This window comes from Onychomys torridus, chromosome 10 (genome assembly GCF_903995425.1).
Source record: "Onychomys torridus chromosome 10, mOncTor1.1, whole genome shotgun sequence".
NCBI classification, from domain to species: Eukaryota; Metazoa; Chordata; class Mammalia; order Rodentia; family Cricetidae; genus Onychomys; species Onychomys torridus.
Window position 1 is genome coordinate 67,187,770 of NC_050452.1, and position 24,287 is coordinate 67,212,056.

The window sequence follows — 24,287 nt, forward strand, 5'->3', positions numbered from 1 at the left end:
TAAAAAACCATCTTAGTTAGGGCTTCTATTGCTGTGAAGAGACACCATGACCACACCAACTGTTAAAAAGGTTTTAAAAAGGAAAACATTTCATTGAGGTGGCGGTTTACAGTTTCAGAGGTTCAGTCCATTATCATCATGGTGGGGAGCATGGTGGCATGTAGGCAGACATGGTGCTGGCTACATCATGATCAAAAGGCAACAGGAAATGGACTGTGACCCTGAGCAAAGCTAAAGCAAAGGAGACCTCAAAGGCTGCCCCTTCAGTGACACACTTCTTTCAGCAAGGCCATATCTCCCAATAGTGCCACTCCCTATGAGCTTATGGGGGCTAGTTTACATTCAAACAAGTTAAGTAAAATGTGCATTTTATTTCCTTAAATATTTTAGATTTATTTTATTTTATGTTCATGAATGTTTTGCTTGCATGTATGTCTGTGTATCTTATGCATGCCTGGTGCCTGTGGAGGTCAGAAGAGGGTATTGTATTCTCTAGAACTGGAGTTTTGGATAGTTGTGAGCGATCATATGATAATAGGTATTGAGCCTGGATTTTCTGCAAGAACAACATATGCTCTTAAGTGCTGAGTCATCTCTTCAACCTCCTCCCATTTTCTTAAGAAAAAAAGGAATATTTTTTATTTAAAACTGAACACATCAAAGATGGTTAGTATAATTTGCTTCTGTCTTTATACTAACTTCTTCCCCACAATGCCTTTTATATCCACAGAGTTATAATTTGATATGCTAATATATTGGGACTGTGAACTGAAGGTTTTGCAGAGGAGAATATTTTTATGGCTTAAAATCGAATTGCCTGTTTTTTCAGCATATCTTCTTTTCTTAGCATTAAAATTTCTGGTAAATATTCTATATTTTTTTTCTATAAATTGGTGAAAATGAAATTTTGTACTTAGTCGTAAGTTCCTTCAGAAATTAATTTTTTCTTTTTCAAAATGATTTTCTTTTGCTTAAAATTGCCTTTTGCTGTTTCCTTAAATAAATCACTATTTTCCTTAGAAGAGCCAATTTTTTTTTTAATTTTATTTTATTTTTTTTTTTGTGTGTGTGTGTATTGGGAGGATAGCAGTATCTTTTGAATGTTCATTATCTCACACTTTACTGTTACAACCTAAGGAAATCCTGTTTACTCTTGTTTTTTACAAATTACTTCTTCATTCATTTAGTAATTTATTCATTCATGAGTGCCTCATATATATAGCATAATGGTAAGAGAGACAATATAACAGAATTATCTTAGAGTGATGTACTAGGTACACACAGGGAAGAGGTATAGGATGAGTAAGCCTGTTTAAGAAACAGCTTGGAGTGTAAGAGGAATTTACAACATTCTTTTATAGCTAGAATGTGGGATATAAGGCAGGAAGAGTTTGTATTTTACTATGAGAACTATAGAAAACTACTGAAGGTTTTTGAGCAGAGGAATTCTTTGAGCAGCAGTGTAAAGCAAAGGCCAGTAAACTGTGACCATGGTTCTTTTTTTCTTGATTTTTCTCTTTTCCCCTTTCTTTTTATTTATTCTATGTCTTTTACACCATGTATTTTGATCCCATTCATTTCCCTGCCCCTTCGCATCCACCCTCTGCTCCTGCATCCTCTCCAAAAATAAAACAAAAATTAAGAGAAAAAAGGAAAAAAGGAGGGGGAATAAAAATCTTGTCATGGAAGCTGCAGGATGACACAGCGAGTCAAGCAGTAAACCCTTTTGCCCCTATACCTTTACTTGCAAGTGTTCATTGCAAAGAGTCATTGATCTGGTTTGAGGCCTCTGATTTCTACTTAACTATAGATGCTGGGCCCTCACTGGGACTCTTTTTGGATATCCCATTATTGTTCTGTGTTGTGAAGATCCTGCAGCTTTGGGTCTATGGGTCAAGTCCCTTCATGAGCTTCAGAAGATTGTAGATGAGGTGTGTGGTGGTGTTGTGTTCCCTGAAATATTGTGTTCCCCGAAATAAACTTATCTGGGGTCAGAGAACAGGATGGCCACAATATTAAACATGAGTATAGGCAGTGGTAGCACACACCTTTAATCCTAGCATTCCAGAGACACAGAAATACTTATGGATCTCTGAGTTCAAGGCCACATTAGAAACAGCAAGGCATGGTGACACATGCCTTTTGTCCCAGAAATCCAGCCTTTAATCCCAGGGAGTGATAGCAGAAAGTAGAAAGATATATAAGGCGTGAAGACCAGAAACTAGAAGCATTTGGCTGGTTAAGCATTTGGCTGGTTAAGCTTTTAGGCTTTGGAGCAGCACAGTTCAGCTGAGATCCGTTCTGGATGAGGACTCAGAGGCTTCCAGTCTGAGGAAACAAGATCAGCTGAGGAACTGGCGAGGTGAGGTAGCTGTGGCTTCTTCTGCTTCTCTGATCTTCCAGCATTTACTCCAATAATTGGCCTCAGGTTTGTTTTTATTAATAAGACTTTTAAGATTCCTGCGACAGAAGTGGATGTTGGGGCAGGTCAAGTCATAACCCTGGTTCTAGGCCTGCACAACTGCAGGGTTGGTCCAACCACACAGTTCTCCCCTGTTCTCACCACCTGGGTGAGCTCTCCAGCATCGCCCCAGTTAATTCACCTCTTGGCAGCAATGCACGATGGGTAGTTTTCCTGCTTTGATGCCATCAGGGTTGGCTTACCCACATCTATACCATCAGGACCAGCTCTATTGTGTTGTCCAGGTGAGGTACAGGGGCCACTATCCTGAGTGCTGTAGCTGTTGAGGGGCAGGGACAGTCCTCCTGCTCTTATGACCTCAGGGTCAGCTCATCCACCTGTCTCTGGCATTGATGGATGGGGGTTTGGGGATAACTATGACCTCTTTTATTTTTTTATGAGCCACTAAGAATGGTTTTTACATGTTAAAGTAGCTAAAAAAAACTTAGAAGAAGGATACCAATTATAATACCTGAATGGTATGAAAATACATAGTGTGTTATTGGAACAGAACCACACTTAATCTTCTCATAGTTTGAAAATGTTTGCACAGACTTGGTCTAAATATACTTATAAAATTATTTCGATATGCATATCAGGCAAAAAGCAATTTCAACTCTATACTGTCTGTAGAGAACCCACTTAAACATTAAACATTAATGCAGATATAGATCAGTTTAAAAAAGTAATGAATATGGGTTGGAGAGATAGCTCAGCTGTTAAAACCATGGGCTACTGAAGCATGATCCCAATTAGTCTTATCAATTAAAACCAGAAGTCAGATATCGGGGTAAAAACCTGAAAGATCAGAGAAGCAGAGCAGCAGCCACTAGAGACTTCTTTCCTCTACCAATCCTCAAACCGAAAGGGCTGGAGTTGGTGAGGTGAGGTTAGCTGTGGCTTTTCCTATTCTTCTGCTCTCTCTCAGACTTTAATCCCAATTTCTGGCTCCAATTTTTTTTATTAATAAGATTGTTTAGTAATTCGTCTACAGAGACCATCTCCCACTGCACCAGGTATAGCCTGACTCCCAAACAGTCAGGATACCTTTCCCTGCTGAGTTGTCCTAACAGCTCCAGGTATTGCCTGACTCTCTCAAGCAGTCAGGATACCTTTCCCCCAGGGCTGAGCTGACTATTGCAGCTCCAGTTTTCCTCTCCAGGGCTGAGTTGTCCATTGCAGCGCCAGCTGTCAGAGCTGTTTTAGAAGTTCAAGGTGTCTCCTGACTCCTGAACAGACAGGATACCTTTCCTCCAGAGTTGCAGCACATTTGCTTACACATACTATTAGAGGAAAATTGTAATCATCAGTCTCACTCAGCAGTGATCCCTGTAAGTTACTGTAATAACCTGCCTGGAAAGACATTTCCAGTGATGCAGTAGTGGCACACATGCCATAGGAGTAATCAACCACTTTCTGATTGGATTTAAGTTCTGCTTTTCAAGATGAAACTCATACCTGGCACAGTTACTGGGGCCAAGAACCAGTAGCTGGGTAGATCATAGGCCTTGTGGGGAACATCCTACTATGATTCTACTAATGGGACACAGTAGTAAACTAACTTTGTTTATATAATGTTCTCATTATATCCCTGTGTTAGTGCATCTTTCAAGCATCAGAGAAGCTTTTCTTTGCCAAAGGATAGATTTAGAAAAAAGGCATAACAATTGTGTGTGTGTGTGTGTGTGTGTGTGTGTGTGTGTATCCACAAACAAAACTGAAAATTACAAACACTGATAGAACAGAAAGAAGATAACAAATCCATCATTGTATGTGTTCTCTGCCATCATTGAATGAACTTACAGAACTCATAGACAGTCAGTACAGATGTAGATGGCCTGAATAACACCAGCCATCTGGAACTATTTCTTTTTTGTTTTGTTTTATAGAACATTCTAAATTGGACATAATGACTCACTCCTATAATCTTCATACTTGGGAGGCTGAGGCAAAAGGATTGACAGCAGTTTGAGTTCAGCCTGTGCTGCAGAGCAAGGCCCTGTCTTCAAAACAAAAGTGAAACAAAAACAATAAAACAAGAATGAAAGAAAAAGAACCTTGTATGCCACAACTAAATAGATGTTGCTTTCAAATTCACACAAGGTATTTTTTGTGATAGAACACCTACAAATAATTAGCAAGGAAACTCCCTTTTTGGTGCTTTGAAAGCACTCAGAAATTGAGCACTTCAAAACAGGCTATTGGGGAATAGGGAAATCACCAAAAATTACTTTGAATTTGAATTTGAATTGAAAAATGAAGACATTGTACCCAGTTTTGGGGTATGTGCTAAAACAGTATTTGAAGAAGCATTATTAAGTGCTTCTGTTTAAGGAGATAAAGGCTTTGCAAATCAGTGATCTTGTTTTTACTTTAAGAAAGGAACATGAAAAAGACAAAGCCCCAAGCCTAAAGAAGGTAAAAATGAAGGTTAATAGCAGACGTTACAAAGCAAAGAACAACAACAACCAAAAGGAAAAAAGAAAAGAAAGGAAGACAACAGTGACTGGTTAGAAGGCTTAGAATGGTAAAGCTCTTATTGTAGCAACCATGGTGACCTGAGTTTCATCCCAGAACTCACATTCATTTAATCAACAGGATGATAAACCCCCAACCAAAGTAGCTATTATAAAGAAAATTAGCGTTACAGTATCGGGAGTAAAATATGGGAAGTCATTACAAATTCTTCATTTATTAAGAGGTATGTAGGATAATTTGAAAGACTTACTTTCATCATTTAACAGTTTAGATTAAATTGACAGATTTTTCTACAAACATAGACACTGAAATAGATATGACTGGTATCTGCCATATTAATGAAAAATTCTAATAATTTGAAATCTTCCCACAAAGAAAACAGATCCACTAACAGATGTATTAAAAAATATAATACCATATGTAAACTCTTTCTAAAGAGAGTCAAAGATGGTAGAATATTCCCGTAAACTAATTTTTATAATACTAATGTGATAATCCAAATTAAAACCAGATAAAGACTGTAGCCAATAACCCTCATGATCATAGACATAAAATTCTTTAATAAGATATTAGTAAATTGAATCCTATGGTATTTAAAGAGGGTACTACATCATAACCAAGTGGGCTTTATGTTTGTATTTTGGAAATAAAGGCTGGCTTCATATATGAAATAATGTAATACACTGCTGTCATAGGCTAAAGAAGAAAAAACATAGGATGATTTGAAAGATACACACAAACCTTTTGATAAAATTGAACACCCATACCTGATTTTTGGAAAAAGCTGTCAGCAAACTAGGAATGGCAGGAACATTCAACCTGTTAAGTAGCATCTGTGTGAAAGCTGTAGTTTAGTACCATAATCAAGGGTGAAAGAATGAATGTTTTCTACCTAAGACCACATACCAGGCAAGGATATTGACTTTCATTACTCCACTGCCATTTTTAAGGTTTTAGTCATTACAAAAAAGAAAGAAAGAAAGAAAGAAAGAAAAAAAATGTATGTAAGTGACATAGATTGAAAAGGTAGAAATAAATTCCTGGATTCTTAGATGATTATTAGCTACATAAAAAATATTACATTGACAAAAGCCATAAAAACAAGACCTCAAGGGCTGGCCAGATAGCTAAGAAAGTAAAAGCACTTGTTGCTTAGGCTTGATTTGACCTAAGTTAAATCTCTGGAACCCATGTTTAAAAAACAAACAAACAAACAAACAAAAAACCCCAAAAAAACCACATGGCTGGAGGGATGGCTTAGCAGGTAAGAGCGTTTAGTGCTCTTGAAGAGGATATGGGTTTGTTTCTTAGCAAACAACAGTATGTTAACTCCAGTTCCAGGAAATATAGCACCTACTTCTGGCACAAATGTTACAGAAAGCAACAAAAATAGCCTATATTCTAAATGCCTTGAATAAGTAATAGGAATTCTAACACAGTCTCCTCTTTGTCCTCTTTGTATTAGTTGCTGTTGGTGACTTTGATCACTCCATATAGCTAAGAGGATTCATTGTTATCCTCTCAGAATCTCTGTGGCCTGATTTAAGTGAATACAGTGCAAATTGATTAGGCAAATATTGCCATAGTATACAGAATCTAAAAAGAATCACTAGGTCTATGAAATTAGCAAATGAGGATCCAGAAAAGTTTAGGTGATAGATAATTAAAGAGAAAACCCCTCAAGCCTCATGACATAGATATGTCAAAAGAATATGATTTGGTGGTTAAAGATTACTGGAGGTCCTTGGGAAAAGCCATGAAAACTACAAATGTTTTTGTAATAGTGATTTCTTTTAGGATAATATGGCTGGGCGGTGGTGGCACACGCCTTTAATCTCAGCTCTGGGGAGGCAGAGCCCAGGATAATAGGCAAAGTTAGCTGTTTCATTTGTTATGTACACAGTGTAGTGCCTGCATGTATGCTTTCATGCCAGAAGAAGCATGCCCTATCTCATTATAGATGGTTGTGAAGCACGATGTGGTTGCTGGAATTGAACTAAAGACCTCCGGAGGAGTACCTAGTGCCCTTAACAACTGAGCCATCTCTCTAGCCCCAAAAAGTTAGATCTTAAAAGAATGTTATAATTTCAGCAACATTTTTTTTTTTTATTACAGTGAGGTATGTGCAGAAAATATATAAAATGTGTGTAGTTTATCTTTTTGTTTTAGGCTTTATTTTATGTGTATGTATGTTTCTGAGTGCATTATATGTACCATGTCTTCAGGAACTCATGGATTCCAGAAAAAGGGGTGAAATTCCTTGGAACTTGAATTATAGTCAGTGTAGGTGCTGGGAACTGAACTTGGGTTCTCTGCAGGAGTAGCAAATGCACTTAACCACTGAGCCATCTTACCAGCCCTTTAGTTTATTTTTAAGTATGTTTATATGTATGTCTGTATAGGGATATGTGCTCTTTAATTCAGGTGTTCATGGAGACCAGAGGACTCCAATTTCCCTGAAGAAGTTATAGGCAATAGTGAGCAACCCTTTATTTGTACTAGAAACCAAACTTGCGTCCTTGCCTGTGCAAGAGCAATAAGCACTTTCAACAGCTGAGCCATCTTTGTAGCCTCTATGAATATAGTTTAAAGAATATTGTAAAGAGCGAGCATAGCTCATTGACAGTATTGATCAGATACCTTTCTTTTTTATTCATAGCTACCCTTTAAAGTACTTATTCACTGCCTAGTTGTTGTCTTCTTTCTTCTCCTCCTTCTCCTCCTTCCTTCTCCCCCTTCCTCCTCCTTTGCTTTTATCATCCATCTACTATTTACCAAAATTAATTACTTCTGACATTTCAAAATTTCATATAAATTGCATTCTGTTGTTCCTTACCACATATTTGAGATTTACTCTTATTGTGGTGTGGAACTCTTCATGAATTTTGAGACATATATAGCATTCCTATAAAATGAAAAGATCAATATTACTTTAGACACAGCATGCTTCACTTTTTTTTTTTTTTTTTAATGGCATTAACTGTTTGAAAGATGGGTTTAACCATCTGGCCCTGAGCTTGTTTTTGTGGGGAACATTTTAATTACTGTTTCTATTTCACTAGGACGTAAGATCTGTTTAAATTGCTTACTGATCTTAATTTAACTTTGGTAAGTAGTATATAGTGAAAAGATTATTCATTTCTTTCAGATTTTCCAATTTGGTGGACTACAGGTATTCAAAACATGCCCTTATTCTCTGGGTTTCCCCAGTGTCTTTGTTATGTCCCCCCTCCATTCTTAACTTTGTTAAGTTGGATAGTCCCTCTCTTCCTTTTAATTAATTTAGATAAGGAAATGCCAACTCTTTGATTCATTGATCCTTTTTTAAAAATTTTCTGTTTTATTGATTTTAGCCATAAGTTTGATTATTCTTGTCATCTACTCCTTTTGGGTATGATTTCTTCTTTTTGTTCTGGAGCTTTCAGGTATGCTGTTAACTTACTAGTATAAGATCTGTCCAATTTTTTTTATAGGTGTTTAGTACTATGAACTCACCTGTTAGCGCCATCTTCATTGTGTCCCATAAGTTTGGGTATACTGTGTTCTCATTTTCATTCAGTTCTAGAATTAAGTTCTGTATTGACCTGTTTTTCATGTAACAGCGAGAAGATGTTCAGTACTCTATGAGTTTGTAAGCTTCCTGTTGTTTTTATTGCTGATGTCTAGCTTTAATCCCTGGTGGTTTGATAGGATGCAAGGAGATAGTTCAATTTTCTTGTATCTGTTAAGACTTGCTTTGTGTCTAAGGGTGTGTCAGTTTGGGAGATGTTCCATGAAGTGCAGAGAAGAAGGTGTATTTTGTGTTTGGGTGAAATGTTCTGTAAATATGTTAGGTCTATTTGGCTTATAATGTCATTTAGCTTCAGTATTTCTGTGTAGTTTTGTGTGGATGAATTGTCTGTTGGTGAGAGTGGGGTATTGAAGACTATTACTATTAGTGTGTAAGGGTCAATATATGATTTAAGCTGTAGTAATGTTTCTTTTACAAACCTGGGTGCCCTTGTGTTTGGGGCATAGATGTTAAGAATTGCCTTGTTCTTTCATGGATTTTGATGAGTATGTAGCATCCTTCCTATCTCTTTTGATTAGCTTTGGTTTGAAGTCTATTTTGTCCGATACTAAAATGACTATATCAGCTTGCTTCTTAGGTCTATTTGCTTCGAATATCTTTTCCCATCCTTTTATCCTTGGCTGATATCTATCCTTGGTATTGAGATGTGTTTCCTGAAGGCAGAAGGATGGATCTTATTTTTGTATCCCTTCTGTTAGTCTTTTTTTATTGGGGAATTGAGACAGTTGATGTTGAGAGGTATCAATGAGCAGTATTTGTTGATTCCCGTTATTTTGTTGTTGTTATTGTTGTTGTGTGTGTTTTCCCTCTTTAGTTTGTTGGTTGGTCTGAGATCATTTATTCCTTGTGTTTTCTTGAGTATAGTTAACTTCTTTAGGTTGGAATTTTCCTTTTAGTGCCCTTTGTAGGGCTAAATTTGTAGATAGATATTGCTTAAATTTGGTTTTATCATGGAATGTTTTATTTGCTCCATCTCTGGTGATTGAAAGTTTTGCTGGGTAGTAGTCTGAGCTAACATCTGTGGTCTCTTAAGAGTCTGTAGGACATCTGTTCAGGCCCTTTGGGCTCAGAGAGTCTCTACTGAGAAGTTAAGTGTTATTCTAATAGGTCTGACCTTATGTGTTACTTCGTCTTTTTTACTTGCAGCTTTTAATATTCTTTATTTCTTATGTCTTTTCAGTGTTTTGATTATTATGTGCCAAGAAAATGTTCTTTTCTGGTCCAATCTATTTGTGTTCTGTATGCTTCTTGTACCTAAATAGACATATCCCACTTTAGTTTAGGGAAATATTCTATGATTGTATTGAAAATATTTTCCATCTCTTTGAAATGGGTTTCTTCTTCCTGTTTTCCTGTTATTCTTAGATTTGGTCTTTTCATTGTGTTCCAGATTTCCTTTATGTTTTGTTCCAGGGTTCTTTTGGATTTAACATTTTCTTTGATTGAGGTATCCATTTCTTCTATTGTGTCTTCAATGCCTAAGACTCTCTCTTCCATCTCTTCCTTCCATTGTGTTGGTAAGGCTTGCCTCTGAGGTTCTTTTGGAGTTCCTAAATTTTTCACTTTCAGGTCTTGAACTTTTTGTTCATTTCTTTCCACTGTTTGTTTGTGTTTTCATAGATTTCTTTAAGGGATTTATTCATTTCCTTTTTAAGGACCTCTGTCATATTCATAAAGGCAACATTAAAGTCAGTTTCTTGTGCTTCAGTTATGTTGCAGTACTCGAGCCTACTGTGGTAGGGTTGTTGGGTCCTGTTGGAGACATACTGTCCTGACTGTTACTGCTTGTGTTTTTAAGCTGGCATCTATCTGAGTTTGGGAAGATTGAAATTTTAGGTGCTAATATTTGGTCTTGCCTTTGTTGGGTGGGTGTTTTGTTTCTTGTTCTTTGTTAACCTCTGTAGTTCTTGGGAGAGTGTGGTGGTTATGTGTTGCCTGGTAGAAATTCTGGGATCCTACTAGGTCCTAGGATCCTACTAGGGATTCCTGGTAAAATGTGTCTAGGTATTGGGAATGGACTAGTGGATAGCAGAGGGGGTCCATAGGAGGGAGAAAACAGGGTCTTCCTCTCAGATCTGCATAGTCCCCTGGGAATGAGGGCAGAGAGTGAGGAGAGGCCAAAACATACAGTCTTCTGCAGACTTGAGAATGTGACTCAGGAATTGGATATGGAGGAGAGGAAGGAGAATGAAGATCTGAAGCTTGCTTATCTGCTTCACCTACTTGCTTCTCTGGCAGGCCTGGCTGGCATATTCCTAGGGAATACCTGCTGGATTTGAAGGCAAGGATAATGCAATGAGTGGGCATAAAGAAGGTTGTAGGAGAAGTTCTAAGTAATCTTTAGTGATAGGGCTCTGAGAGGAAGGGGAGACCTCAGCAGGTGTTCTGCTACCAAACTGGGATGAGGCAGGGAGGTGAAGGATAGCTGCAGCAGGTGGTTTGCCACAGAGCTGGCAATAAGACTGGGGGATTGGATTTGGAGGAATGGAGGGAGAGGTGAAGATCTTCAGTTAGTCTACCTTCTTCCCTGGTTGGAGTGGCCTACAGGTTGCCAGGGAATCTTTCTCCCTTACACCCAATCAATACTTTCTGGGTGGTTATTGTATTTGGAAATCCTTTTACTTGTTTGTAAGCATGGTGGGAAGTACTAACAATCTTATTATCTCAAGAATATTGAGCTTTATGAAACTTTAATTTTTGTTTCACAAAAGTATCGTGAATGATCTGAAATGAGGATCTTAATCTAAGGAGAATGCTTGCAATAAATACAGAAAGCATCATCATTGTAAGATGTGCTTAAACTAGTGGATAAACAATCCAGTAGAAACAGGCAAGAAGAGACATCTTAGTAAAAAGTGAGTGAATAAGAAAAATGTTAAATTGCCTTCCTATCTTTAAACTGGTACTAGAAACTAATGTAGCTTCTTGGATGTTTCAGTGTTCTGGCTTTATCCCCGTGTGGAATGCAGTAATATTCAAGGCTGTTACTTTGGTAAGAAGGTTGGTTTAAGAAGCTGCAAAGTTAAAGTCAAGTTCTGGTTATTTTTTTATTTTCACGAGTTAGCAATTCTTCTAATATGGCATGATTTACTATCTCATCATAGAAAGACAGCATTAGAAGAGTGTACATGGCAGGGTAAAATTAAACACATGTTCACAATCAAATTAATGTATCTCATCTGTCTTCAACTAATAACAATCTGTCATGTTATCTATCTGAGTAGGGGCATAAACAGTTTATTTTGTGTTTGGAGTAACTTCCTGGAGGTAGTTAATGTGACAAGTAGTTTGTTTGAATTGAGTATAACCAGATCAACACTCTAGATGTTTCCTCGATAACCTAAAAATTACTGTGAAAATCTGCACAAGTGCTGTATTTATATTTTGCTTTTGCTTCTTTAAGTTCAGTTGTGGCAGCTTTCACAGAGAATATTCTGTTGCTGCAGGAATAAGCAGCAAAAATAGTTGATATTTTGGATGTTGTCTTTGACAGGCACTGGACATTAATACTATAATTAACATCATAGAGCACTTTCCCTTTTTTTCAAAGCATGTAATAACTGATTTGAATGAAAAAGGTTATATTAATTATAGATTCTATTATGATAGAATTGTTGGAAAAGAAGTATGTAGGAAATCAGAATGCTGCCAAATTTAAGGCCAGGATAAAAATAATGCAAGTTTGTTATAAACTATTTTCAGACTTCAAAATTATACATCATTTAATTTCATCAATAGCTCTGATTACATTTTCTATATCTAGGTTTTAAAAATCTGTTATATTGAATACTCTGGTCTTTGGCCACAATGATCAATAACTGTGTAGGTAATTACTGTGGAAATATTGAATAAGGTGAATAAAACATAATTTTCTTCCATCCTTCTAACTTGTTTGACTTATTTTAATAAATTAGATCTGAGATAAAGAAGGAAAGTCTTCCACAGCGACATGGTTCTCACATATATTCTTGTAATTGCTTACCTCATTTCTCTCTTCATTATGATGCTTTTTATTTGGTCACCTTTTTGCCCTTCCATTGTAATTTCCTCATTTATTTAGGTAGGTTTTGAGGGGAGGGTCTCCATATGAAGCCTAGGATACTTACTTTACTCAGTAGAGGTCAGATTGGCCTTAAACTCATGATCTTCCTGCCATAGCTGTCTGAGTAGTGGGATCTCAGATGTACACCACCATGCTCAGAAGAGTCTTTCCTTTATTTACATGTCAACTTGTTTATCATTCTTTTCTCTCACAGTCATGAAGGATAATGTTTATAGTGTTCACCTATTTCTTGTTTGTGTTCATTAGCATAGTATGTGGCAAAATAGGTGCTCCTATTGATTTCCTAAATCTAGACTAAATTTAAGATATAGATTTATGTAGTTAGAGTTTTCCTGCCTGGCCCAGTCAGGACAAATCTCTCTTACCCGCCAGTCCCACAGTTGCTCAGACCCAACCAAGAAAGCACACAGAAACTTACATTGTTTAGAAACTGTATGGCCGTGGCAGGCTTCTTGTTATCTACTTCTTCTATCTTAAATTAACCCATTTCTGTTAGTCTATACTTTGCCACATGGCTTGTGGCTTACCAGTGTCTTTACATGTTGCTTTTCATGGCGGCTGCAACCTTCCACTTCCCAGAATTCTCTTCTCTCTTGTCCCGCCTATACTTCCTGCCTGGCCACTGGCCAATCAGAACTTTATTTACACAGAGAGATATCCACAGCACTTCCCCTTTTCTTTTTTTTTTTTAAGGAAGGTTTTAACTTTTACATAGTACAATTACATATAACAAAACAATTATCAAGCAAGAATTACAGTTACAATATTAAAGAAGATATCCTATCTATCTTATATTTGTGAGTCTAAGGTTTTATATCTAACTTATCTTTTATCATAACTGAGGAAATTATAACTATCTAGCCTTCAACCACATCAAAGACCTCAGAGAGATATAATAATACCTGAGAACCGGGAGAAGGATGGAAGCATTTTTCGGGAGTCTTGCAGGGTAGACAGAGACAGCTGCCAGCCTGGACAGTCACCTAATGTTCCTTTGTAAAGTTGGGGCATTTGTCTTCAGCCCACAGGGCTAGAGTCTCTTGGTCACTTCTCTCAGTGTCCTGTAGAATGTCTGGCAGTTTCCTCTGTGAAGCAGGAACCTGAAGGACCATTTTGTCAAGCAAAGTTTAGTGGTCACCTTTCTATGGGTCCTGATGTCCAGTTGATCAGGCAGTCTAGGCAAGAACAGTTTCTTGCCCAAATGGCTATTTTTGCCAAGGTGAAGATAAGATATGAAGTGTCTTCAATGCCCATCCTCCTCTCTGAAGTAAATTGGTGTTGTCATGAGCAGACATGTCTCATTGTCCAGAAAGTCTAAATTTTAAAAATATTTTAAATGCCATATTCTGTAGGTCTTTGAAGTATTTGAAGATTACCTATCTATCTGAAATATCTCTATGTATACCTAGAAGACTTAACTAACATGGCTACGAGTATGATTATCATAGACGATTAATTATTAATCTATTTTTAAATTATTCATTACAATTTTAAATGAGCTATATAAACATAATACCTTAAACAAGAGTAGAAATATACACACAGTATAACAAAATTAACTTTGTTTGTATCAATATACTAAAATCTATACAAATGTAAAACATTTTAAACAAGTTGTTGCTCTTTAGAAGTAAGTTCCTTAAACTACTCTTTTATCCTATTATATCTATATCATATCCCCTTTACTTCTTTAGAAAGAGATCACATTTATAATCAACCTGTTTTAAATAAAAATATTGGCTTTTCTCTGTCCCACACCAGAGGGCTCTTCTGATTTGGGACACAAGAAACTCTTAACCTTTTCTTTTAACAGTGTGCTTGGGTTTAGAGAAGGAGTGAGCCAATTCCATTTCCAAAGCCAGCTGGGAATTTGGGCGTAGTTTTTCTTACTACTTCCTGCTGGAGGGGGGCGCTGTATCTTATGAGGACACAAAGAAAATTTTAGGATTATGGAGTAGTCCATGAGGGTGAACCTCTGAGCCAGTTGCCTTGAAACCATTCTGGATGTTGGGTCATCTGGGCCATGGTGTCATTGGAGACCTTTCAGGTGGTCTTGGCTGATCAAACCTGATGTATCTTACTCTGGAACAAATCCACAGCCTCTGGCTTTCTGTGGAAACAAAAGCAGAGACTCTTTTCCAAAGCAACATATCCTTATATCCAAATTTTGAAGTCAAGGTACCTTTAAAATTTACATATTTGTTTAACTCAACAGCTTTTATGATCAAATCTTTTTCTGCAGTTAAAAATCCCAAAGACAAGACAAACCAGATTCTCTGTGTAATATCCATCTTTGTAAGATTGAAACACCGCTGTTGGCTCCGCCCACCTCAGTTTCCCAACAGGCGGTGGTACAGTTTACCACCAGCTCTGGGTCTGGAGCCATGTGTACTATCAACTATCAGAAGCAGTTCTATCAAAGCAGCACATAGCCCAGAACCTTTTTTTTTTTTTTTTTTTTTTAACTAGCAAAGGCTAAATCCACCATGCAGCAGAGCAAAGTGCTGCTTGTAGACTCCTCATTCCCGCCACACTGCAGGTCAGACATATACGCCAGGAACCCGCCATAGTAGCTCAAACCAGCAGGCTGCCGCTAACTTGAGAGAGACAACTAGGAAGCTGTTTTTAGCTCCGTTTTAGAATCTTTTTTCTCAGGTTTTAGGTGGAAATTCTTGCCAACACGTTAGACGCCATTTGTAGATGTAACTGGCTTGTTAAATAAGAAACACATGTTTATCATTCTTTTCTCTCACAGTCCTGAAGGATAATGTTTATAGTGTTCACCTATTTCTTGTTTGTGTTCATTAGCATAGTATGTGGCAAAATAGGTGCTCCTATTGATTTCCTAAATCTAGACTAAATTTAAGATATAGATTTACCTGTTCATTTTTTAAAATTTATTTGTTTTTATTTTATGTGTATGAGTGTTTTGCCTGCATACATGTGTGTGCATGCCCGATGTCATTGGATAACAGAAGAAGGTATTAGATCCTCTGGAACTAGAGTTATAAACAGTTGTGAACAGGGTGCTGGGAACTGAACCTGAGTCCTCTGCAAGAGCACTACACTCCTCTTAGCTACTGAACCACCTCTCCAGCCGTGTATTACCTGTTTTAAATAAATAATTGGAATACCTTTTATAATTTTTGTTGTTCTGTGTGTTTTCACAGCCTGCAGTTAATCTGAATCATTAGACTGATAAATGTGTATGATGGTTATGACTTGAAGGAGGAAGAAAAAGCTTGACTGCCTGTTATACATGCACTGCCTTCTACTCTTAAATTTAAAGGTGATGATGGCAGTCATTTGTGTATACAACATGGTAGCAGAAAAGTTTAATATTTATGACATCTGTGAGAGGATAGCATTTTTATCATTTATAATTTTCTTCTGAATACTTTATGAATTTAGAAACAGTTAACACTGATGTAGCCAGTGGAAGTGCTTTGAATTAAACAGGAACATTTGAAGGTTTTCTGATACATGTTACCCACAAAGACTTTGTGTGTGTTTCTAAATATGTAAGCACAGCCTGCTCAGTCTGAATAATGTTACTTGTTTGTGTGTTTTTCAGGGATGACCCCTTGATGTTTAAAACAGGGTTTTACTATGAAGCCCTGGCTGCCCTGGAACTTGCTCTGTAGACCAGGCTGACCTCAAACTCAAAGATCCTTCTGCCTCTGCCTCCTGAGTCCTAGGATTAAAGACATGTGCTACCATGCCTGGCAAGAGGATATTTTTTTACTATCACACTTCACTTCATGTCCAGGGGAGAACTATGTTATATTCAGCCCACGTTTCCTGTACATTTGTTTTAATACAGACAATTAGGAAGTTAGGATTAGTTGGTTTTTTTTTTTTTTTTTTTTTTTTTTTTTTTTTGTTTTTTTAAAATTTGCTTCTGTTTTTATTTATGTGCATGTGTCTCCTTGTGTATGCCATGTATGTTTGGGTGCCTAAAGAGATTCTCTGGACTTGGAGTCACAAACAATTATGAGCTGCAGTGTGGATGCTAGGAACCAAACTCAGATCCTTTAGAAGAGCAGCAAGTTCAATTAACTGATGAACCATCTCTCCAGCCTGAAACAGTTATTGCTTAAATAAGATGGCTTCTTGTATGTGAGCGTATCATCTTTCTTGGTCAATGAAGTTCAACAATAGAGATCATCTGTTTGGATATAAAAATTTTTGCTGCAACTGGAATTATACAATATTACTGTTCTGTTGATGACTGGTATGTTTCAAGGAGTCTGATAACTACATGTTGTAAACTGAGACAGGAGCTCCTTCATTTTTTGAGGCTGAATAATAACCATTTTATATCTACCATATTTTGTTTACCCAACCATTGATGGACATTTGGGTTTATTTCCACCTCCTGGCTCTTGTGTCTGGTGCTGTTATGAGTATGAGTATGTAAAAAAAAAAAAATTGAGACCCTATTTTCAATTGTGAGCATACTTGCAGAAGTGAGATTAATGAATTATATGGTAGTGAGGCTTTGGATTTTCTGAATATCTTCCGTATTGTTTTCTGTAACAGTTGTGCCATTCTATAGTTCTACCTTAGTGCACAAAGGCTTCAGTTTTTTTCACATTCTCACCAACACTACAATTTTTTTTTTTTTTATGGCAGTCATTCTACAACGGCTGTGAGTTATTCTCTCTGCCGTCTTTTATGCCTTAGATGATACTTTCACCTTGAAAGAAATGTCCTGAAAGTCATTGGCCTATTACTAAGTTGAGTGTGTTTTCTGAACTATGGAGCTGAACTATGCTGCTCCAAAGCCTGAATGCTTAACCAGCCAAATGCTTCTAGTTTCTGGTCTTCACGTCTTATGTATCTTTCTCTTTCTGCTGTCACTCCCTGGGATTAAAGGCGTGTGTCTCCAAGCTGGCTGTATCCTTGAACACATGGACATCTGCCTAGCTCTGCCTCCCAAGTGCTGGGATTAAAGGCGTGCACCACCACCGCCCAGCTTCTGCTATGGCTTGCTCTGACCCATTTTCTAGCCACCATTTTTGGCTCTGAACCTAGTGGCTGTCTGTTCTCTGACCCCAGATAAATTTATTAGGGTGCACAGTATTTTGGGGAACACAATACCACCACAGTAAACCTTACAACAGATCATAATGAGAAAACAGCTTAGGTTCAACTCATAATTTGACTTGGGAAAAGAGAAGAGCAATGAGTAGCTTCTTTAACAATTTGTGTTGAAGAGACAGTAGCCTTAAAAACACAGTGGTTTCTGGTATTCATGGAAAGGTAATGCTATGTTTTCAGAATTTATTTTTATCGTAGTCAAAGTAGACAAATAATTCATTTTAAACTATGTTGAGAACCTACAGCATTTTTATTTCTCCACAGTATGCCAGTTTCCTTGATTTCAGCATTGAAAGAGAATCTAGCAAATACCAAAAGTTGGACTGTTCAAACTATCTCTACTTTAGTCTAAATAACAAACCTATCATACTGCATAATTAGTTTGCCATCTTGATGGGATCTAGCATCACCTAGAAGACAAGCCTCTGGACATGCTGATAAGGGATTATTTAGATTATGCTAATTGGGGTGCCCACTGGGGGTGGGTTAGAGTCTAGACTGAATAAAAGAAAGAAGGCAAGATGAGATTCATTACTTTATACATGAGTACTGTATTTACATCATTTTCAAACTCCACCTTTTCCCAACACACCCTTCACCTCAGCTTCATGTGTTGTTGCTCTTTTTTTTTTTTTAAATACTTTTTTTTTTTGTTTGGTTTTGTTTTTCGAAACAAGGTTTCTCTGTGTAGAAACTGTCCTGGAACTCTCTTTGTAGCCCAGGCTGGCCTTGAACTCACAGAGATCCACCTGCTTCTGCCTCCCAAGTGCTGGTATTAAAGGCATGTACCACCACTGCCTTGGTGCATTCTTTTTCTTTAGTTATTATTGTTACACATTGCTTTAAAGCCCAGGAAGTATATCTTACTCATTATTCTGAAAGTGAATACTTAGTGGTTTGGAAATCAGCTGCATCTTTGTGAAAGTAAACTGGTTGTGAATAAATTAATGGAACTATGTAATATAAAATATTTCAGAACTGTTCTAATTACTAAACTATCTTGCAAATAAACTATTTCTAGCCAAATATTCTTATGCTTGTAAAGCCTATCTTTAGCAGATAACTGTGCTTTAATGTATTACATTGAGCAGATGAGTTTGAACTTTGTCATGGTGTGTGAATTTATATAGGTGATGCTATAGTAATAGTAACAGTACATATTTTTGAGCACATTGCCAGTCTTTGTTCACTATTCATGGGGTGATTTTGAAGGAATATCATATTAAGTAGGTACATTTATTATTCACAGTTTATAAATGTAGAAACTGAGGCACAAATAAGTTAGAAAATTGCTTAGGATTACACGGTGGGAAATATTAGAAAGTAAGTCAAATTTAAACATGTTTAAAATATAATTTCATTGATTCTAATATTTATTTTTCTCTCTTTAACTTTTTTTTTCTAGTTGACTTGGAGCATATGCGAACAGTAAAACCTGATAAACACTTACGATTTTGCCAGGAAAATGGTTTTAGTAGCCACTTTGTTTCAGCCAAGACAGGAGACTCAGTAAGTAAAACAGTGGAGTGTGTTGTAAGTGATACTCTGTCTTCCAATGTTCCAGGGAGTAAATACACTTCTGCTTCCTAACAAGGAACACTGGATATGTTTGGAAGGAAGACATAAATAGAATAAATGACAATGCTTATTTTGGATAGATTAATTTTATAGTTGATTTAACAAGAATTATAAAATACCCAAGTCACTCATAGCTTGGCCTCCAGAGATGCCCATTCAGAGTCTCAGATAATTCTTTGGTGCTCTTTGTCTGAAGAACTCACTGTAATTTGCTTAGTTTGTGATGGTTATTTTATTATTCTGATTATCTCTGTTGTATAGATGTATCTTCTAAAGCTCACATCACAGGCCTCAGTCTACATAGATACTGTGTGGTAGAGATACAGTTTGTGAGCCCAAGTAGTGACAGTGTCAGTCCACCATTTTTATCCATAATAAATGTTCATTATTAAGCATTCAGATCCTGGTCTAGAAATAGTTTTGTAGTGTTCTGTTTTTACTTTATATTTTTATCTGCAAAACATTTCCCATATCATTTAATATTAAAAAATATACTTAGTCATGAACCATTGTTGTTGGACATGTAGGGTTTTTTCTAAGTTTCAATATGAGTTTTATTATAAAATTTTGTTAATAACTTTTGATGTTTTATTTTCTCTAGATAGACTATGACAGGAGATTGAAGCATGTCAGATGATTGCTAGAAAGACTAAATTAACCTATTCTTTTCTTAACATTATAAGATTGCTATATAAATCCTTGTAATACTAAGGGATTTATTTTTTTTTTTCAAATCTTTGCTAAAGTTGTAGATCAGTACAAATAAGTACACAACAATAACAATAAAAACCCTACTAATTTTGAATTTTCTTGATGAGAGTTTAGATTGAAATTCATAAAATTTTATCAGCTATTCACTTTCTGCTTAACAGCATATACTTTTCATTGGTTTTAAACAATACTATGTCCATATTTCATATTATGGATAATAGCAGACCATTACATGTCTTGTAAATATTTGTCACTGTCCATTTTTTTGTTTGTTTGTTTGTTTTTCAAGACAAGATTTCTTTATGTAGCTTTGCCTGGCCTTGAATTTTCTCTGTAGGCCAGGCTGGCCTTAAACTCAGAGGTCACCTGCCTCTGCCTCCTGAGTGCTGGGATAAAGGCCGGAGCCAGCATGCTTGGCTGCTGTCCACGTTTTGTTTGACTTAGTTTTTCTTTTCCTTTCTTTTGGTGCTGGGACTCAAATCCAGGGCCTTGCTTATGACTGTGAATTAAAAAATTTAAAGATGTATTTATTTAATTTTAACTTGTGTGTATATGTTTGCCTATTTGAGTCTTTTTATGTGGCCCATGTGTGCACAGGAGGACCCCACAGAGACTAGAAGAGGGCATGGTGTCCGCTGGAACTGGAGTTAACCTATGATTATAAGCCACCATGTAGTTGGTCGGAAATGACCGTTGGTCCTCTGGTGGAGCAATAATTTCTCTTAACTTCTGAGCTATCTCTTCAGTTTCCTAGAAATAATTAAGTTAGTAAAGTTGTGACTTATATTCAGTAATTGATCCTGAGATGAATTGGGGTAGGAGCCTAGTTAGGATAGTTATGGAGCAAAGGTAAGTTATACAGCAGAAATGGTCCGGCCTGAAGCTCCTGAGATTTAGAGGACCTGGGGAAAGCTAACCACATATGAAAGGCTGTTTATAAAAATTCTCATAGTGTATAGCTATAATGGACTTTATCACTCCTTTACCCTAAACTGATAAAATACAGTAAATTGTACCAAGTTGTTTTACTTAGGGAATAATGGAGAGTTTTGACATTGATAAGAGAACCAAAAGTATTAATGGTTTGGAGAGAAAGACCTGTTAAAACAGACTAAAGCCAGCTCAAGAGATCAGCATAGAACTGATAGTCAGACACCAGAGCAATAAAGTATACATGAACTTCTTTTCATTTTCTTCAGAATTGTGGGGTTTTTAAATGCTATTAGATATGTTGGTGTGTTTTTTACATTTATCATTGTAATTTTTATGTTAAATCCTTAAAAATTGGGCTAGATGGCTCAGCTGTTAAAGAATATTTACTGTTCTTGCAAAGGACCTGTGTTTGGTTCCCAGCATCCACATGGTGCCTCATAACCATCAGTAAACTCCGTTTCTAGGGAATCTGACACCTGCTTCTGACAGGCACCAGGTACATATATACATGAGTCAGAACACTCAAACACATAAGAATAAATCTTCAGACATTCTTTAAAAATGTTTTTAGTAATAAACGCCTATTTAGACTAGTTCAGTGAATTACTTGGATTTTCAAAGTGTGGTTTAATCCTTTAAAAATGATTTCATTTTATGTCTTCCCATATTTGACACATGGGCCATTTTTGGAGTACTTGTTGTTTATCCTTCTTTAGAAAGTTCAGTGTATTTGAAGGTACCTAAGCATGCCTGCTTTAAATCATTTAAACCTATTTTGTTATGTAGGTCTTCCTGTGTTTTCAGAAAGTTGCTGCAGAAATCTTGGGAATCAAATTAAACAAAGCAGAAATAGAACAGTCACAGGTGATTATTTTAAAATTTATATTTTAAAAAGTAATAAATTTCTTGTGACATTAATTTTTTATGCATCAATTCTTTTCCACTTATGTTCAAATGACCAAAAACCTTGGAAACAGATTATATGTATAAATGACTGTTTATTGAAAACCAGGGAAGATTTATTTTTATAGAATAATAATAGTCTTATAATTTTGTTCCTTTTGGTAGAAAAAAAGGAATAAAATTTTTATCAGTTCTTACTTACTGGACTAAGGTTCAGAGAATTCTGTTTTGTATTTCTTCTTGCTTGAGAGGGAACCTCACTCTGTAGCCTCTGTTGGCTTCTTCCTGCCTTTTTAGGTCGTGCTTGTACTTTAAGCTTCTTTGGGGTTATCTGTTAATCTTTAAAATACATGTAATAATATTTCTTGATATTATTTTGTTATTTTAATAACATTATTAGTTACTGAAGTTTTCTGTGTTCTTTCACTATTCCTAAAGTCTTATAATAAATATCAGCAGTCACGAGCTTAAAAATGCCATGTAAACTGCTTTGTAAGTCATACATTTCATCAAATGAAGACTTTGAGTAAGAGTAATCTGTTTAGAAGCAATAAACTAACATTTTCCCCAAATTCCTCCATCTACCATTCATACAGCTAAAAACAATTGTTACCTTTTCGCATCTTTCAATATTTACTTGATTATATTATAAATTAGTTCTGTGATATACTGTCTTGGCTATGTCCATGTGAATATGTATTAAAGCAGTTAGAACTAGCTCTCTTTTCCCTCCCATTAGCCCCCTTTTACTTATGTATCATATATATTATATATGTATATATAAATATATATGTATATATTATATATATTTCATGCCAAATATTTTATATAGAAAGGCATATGAAAGAAAATGTAGTATTTATCTTTGTGATTCTGGCTTATTCCTCTTCACATGCTCATTTCCAGTTCTATCTGCTTGCCTGAAAATGACATACTTTCGTTCTTTTTGGCTGAACTGAACTACAAAGTGTACATGCATCCCATCTTTTTAGCTATTCACCTGCTACTTGATACTTAGACTGATCTGAATAATGCCTGTTATGAACAGTTCTTCCATAAACACGGGTGTGCAAGTATCTGTGTAGTATGTTGACTTGATTCCTTTGCATATATTCCGAAGAGTGATATAGTTGGATTGTATAGTAGGTTCAATTTCAGTTCTTTGATTGATTTTCATAGTGGCTTCCCTAGTTTACATTTCCATCAGCAATGTATAGAGGTATCCACTCCCATCCTTGCCAGAATTATTTTTTTAATCAGTAGCCATTTTGACTGGGATGAGATGGAATGTCAGTGTAGTTTTGATTTGCATTTTCCTGATGGCTAAAGATGTTGAAAGCATTTTCATGTATTTACTGGTCATTTGTACTTCTTTATATATCTCTGATTACCTAATTACATATTCCATGTATAATGCTGCATTCCAGTTCCACTCCTAATTCCCTATACCATGAATAGTGCTGCACTAAAGATGATGTACAGGGATCTTTATAGTATATTGCCTTAGGGACCATAGTATAGCTGAATCATATGGTAGGTCTATTTTTAGTTCTTTAAAGACTCTCCATACTGATTTTCAGACCATTTGGAACAACTTATATTCCAACCAGCGGTGCATGGGTTCATTGCCCTCCCCCCATGCTTACCAGCATTTATTGTCTTTTGTTTCCTTAAATGTTAGCCATCTCGACTATGGTGAGATAGAATCTTACCATAGTTTTGATTTGCATTACTCTTATGTTGACCATTTTTTTCATGTTGTTTTTACTTGCCCATTTATTAATTGGATTGTTTGTTTGATGAGTGTTTCTTTTTGTTTTTTAATATGTTGTAGATAAAAATCCTCTATTAGAGGTGTAGCTGGCGAAGATCTTCTCTCATTCTGTGAGCTGTCACTTCACTCAGCTATTCATTTACCATGCAGAAACCATTTAATATTCTTGTTGTTATTTCCTGAGTTCTTTGCAGAAAGTCCTTGTCTCTGTCTGTGTCTTGAAGTGTCTTCCTTATATGTTTTCCTTAGCAGCTTCAAAGATCCATATTGAGATCTTTGCTCCATTTTGAATTGACTTTGTGTAGGATATTTTGTGCAGGATAAGGATATACTTTCATTCTTTTACTTGTAGATATTCACCATATCCCATTTTTTTCTATTCACTTTTTAAATTTATGTTTTCAAACACTTTAAAACTTCTGGGTGTGGTGATGTATACCTTTAATCCAGCACTCCAGAGGTGGAGGTTGTCTTGTTCAAGGCCAACCTGGTCTATATAGCAAGTTCCAGACCTGCTAGGGCTACATAGTAAGATCCAATCTCAATTAAATTTTTTTTTGAGATCTTAGACACAATGTAGCTAAGCCTTATGCTTTATAGAGTAGGAGGTTATGAAGACTGAGGGCATGAAACTTTAGTGCAAAGCTGTGAGTGTTACTGGCTACATATAGTGGTCTATTATATGAAAGAAGGACAGGAGCTTTATTATTAC

At 36.3% G+C, this 24,287-nt stretch overlaps 1 protein-coding gene across 6 annotated transcripts in view; it reads left to right on the forward strand.

Moving 5' to 3' along the window:
• The window catches only part of Rab28 (RAB28, member RAS oncogene family), a 209,072-nt gene that overhangs the window by 58,409 nt on the left and 126,376 nt on the right, over nt 1-24,287 (forward strand). For all 6 annotated transcript variants that reach the window (XR_004946039.1, XM_036200442.1, XM_036200444.1 and 3 more), the window contains exons 5-6: nt 19,082-19,185; nt 21,685-21,762. Coding sequence is in view for 5 of the 6 variants with exons in the window: in XM_036200442.1 (XP_036056335.1) it covers nt 19,082-19,185; nt 21,685-21,762 (182 nt within the window). In the remaining variant the exon portion in view is untranslated. The remainder of the gene's footprint in view (nt 1-19,081; nt 19,186-21,684; nt 21,763-24,287) is intronic.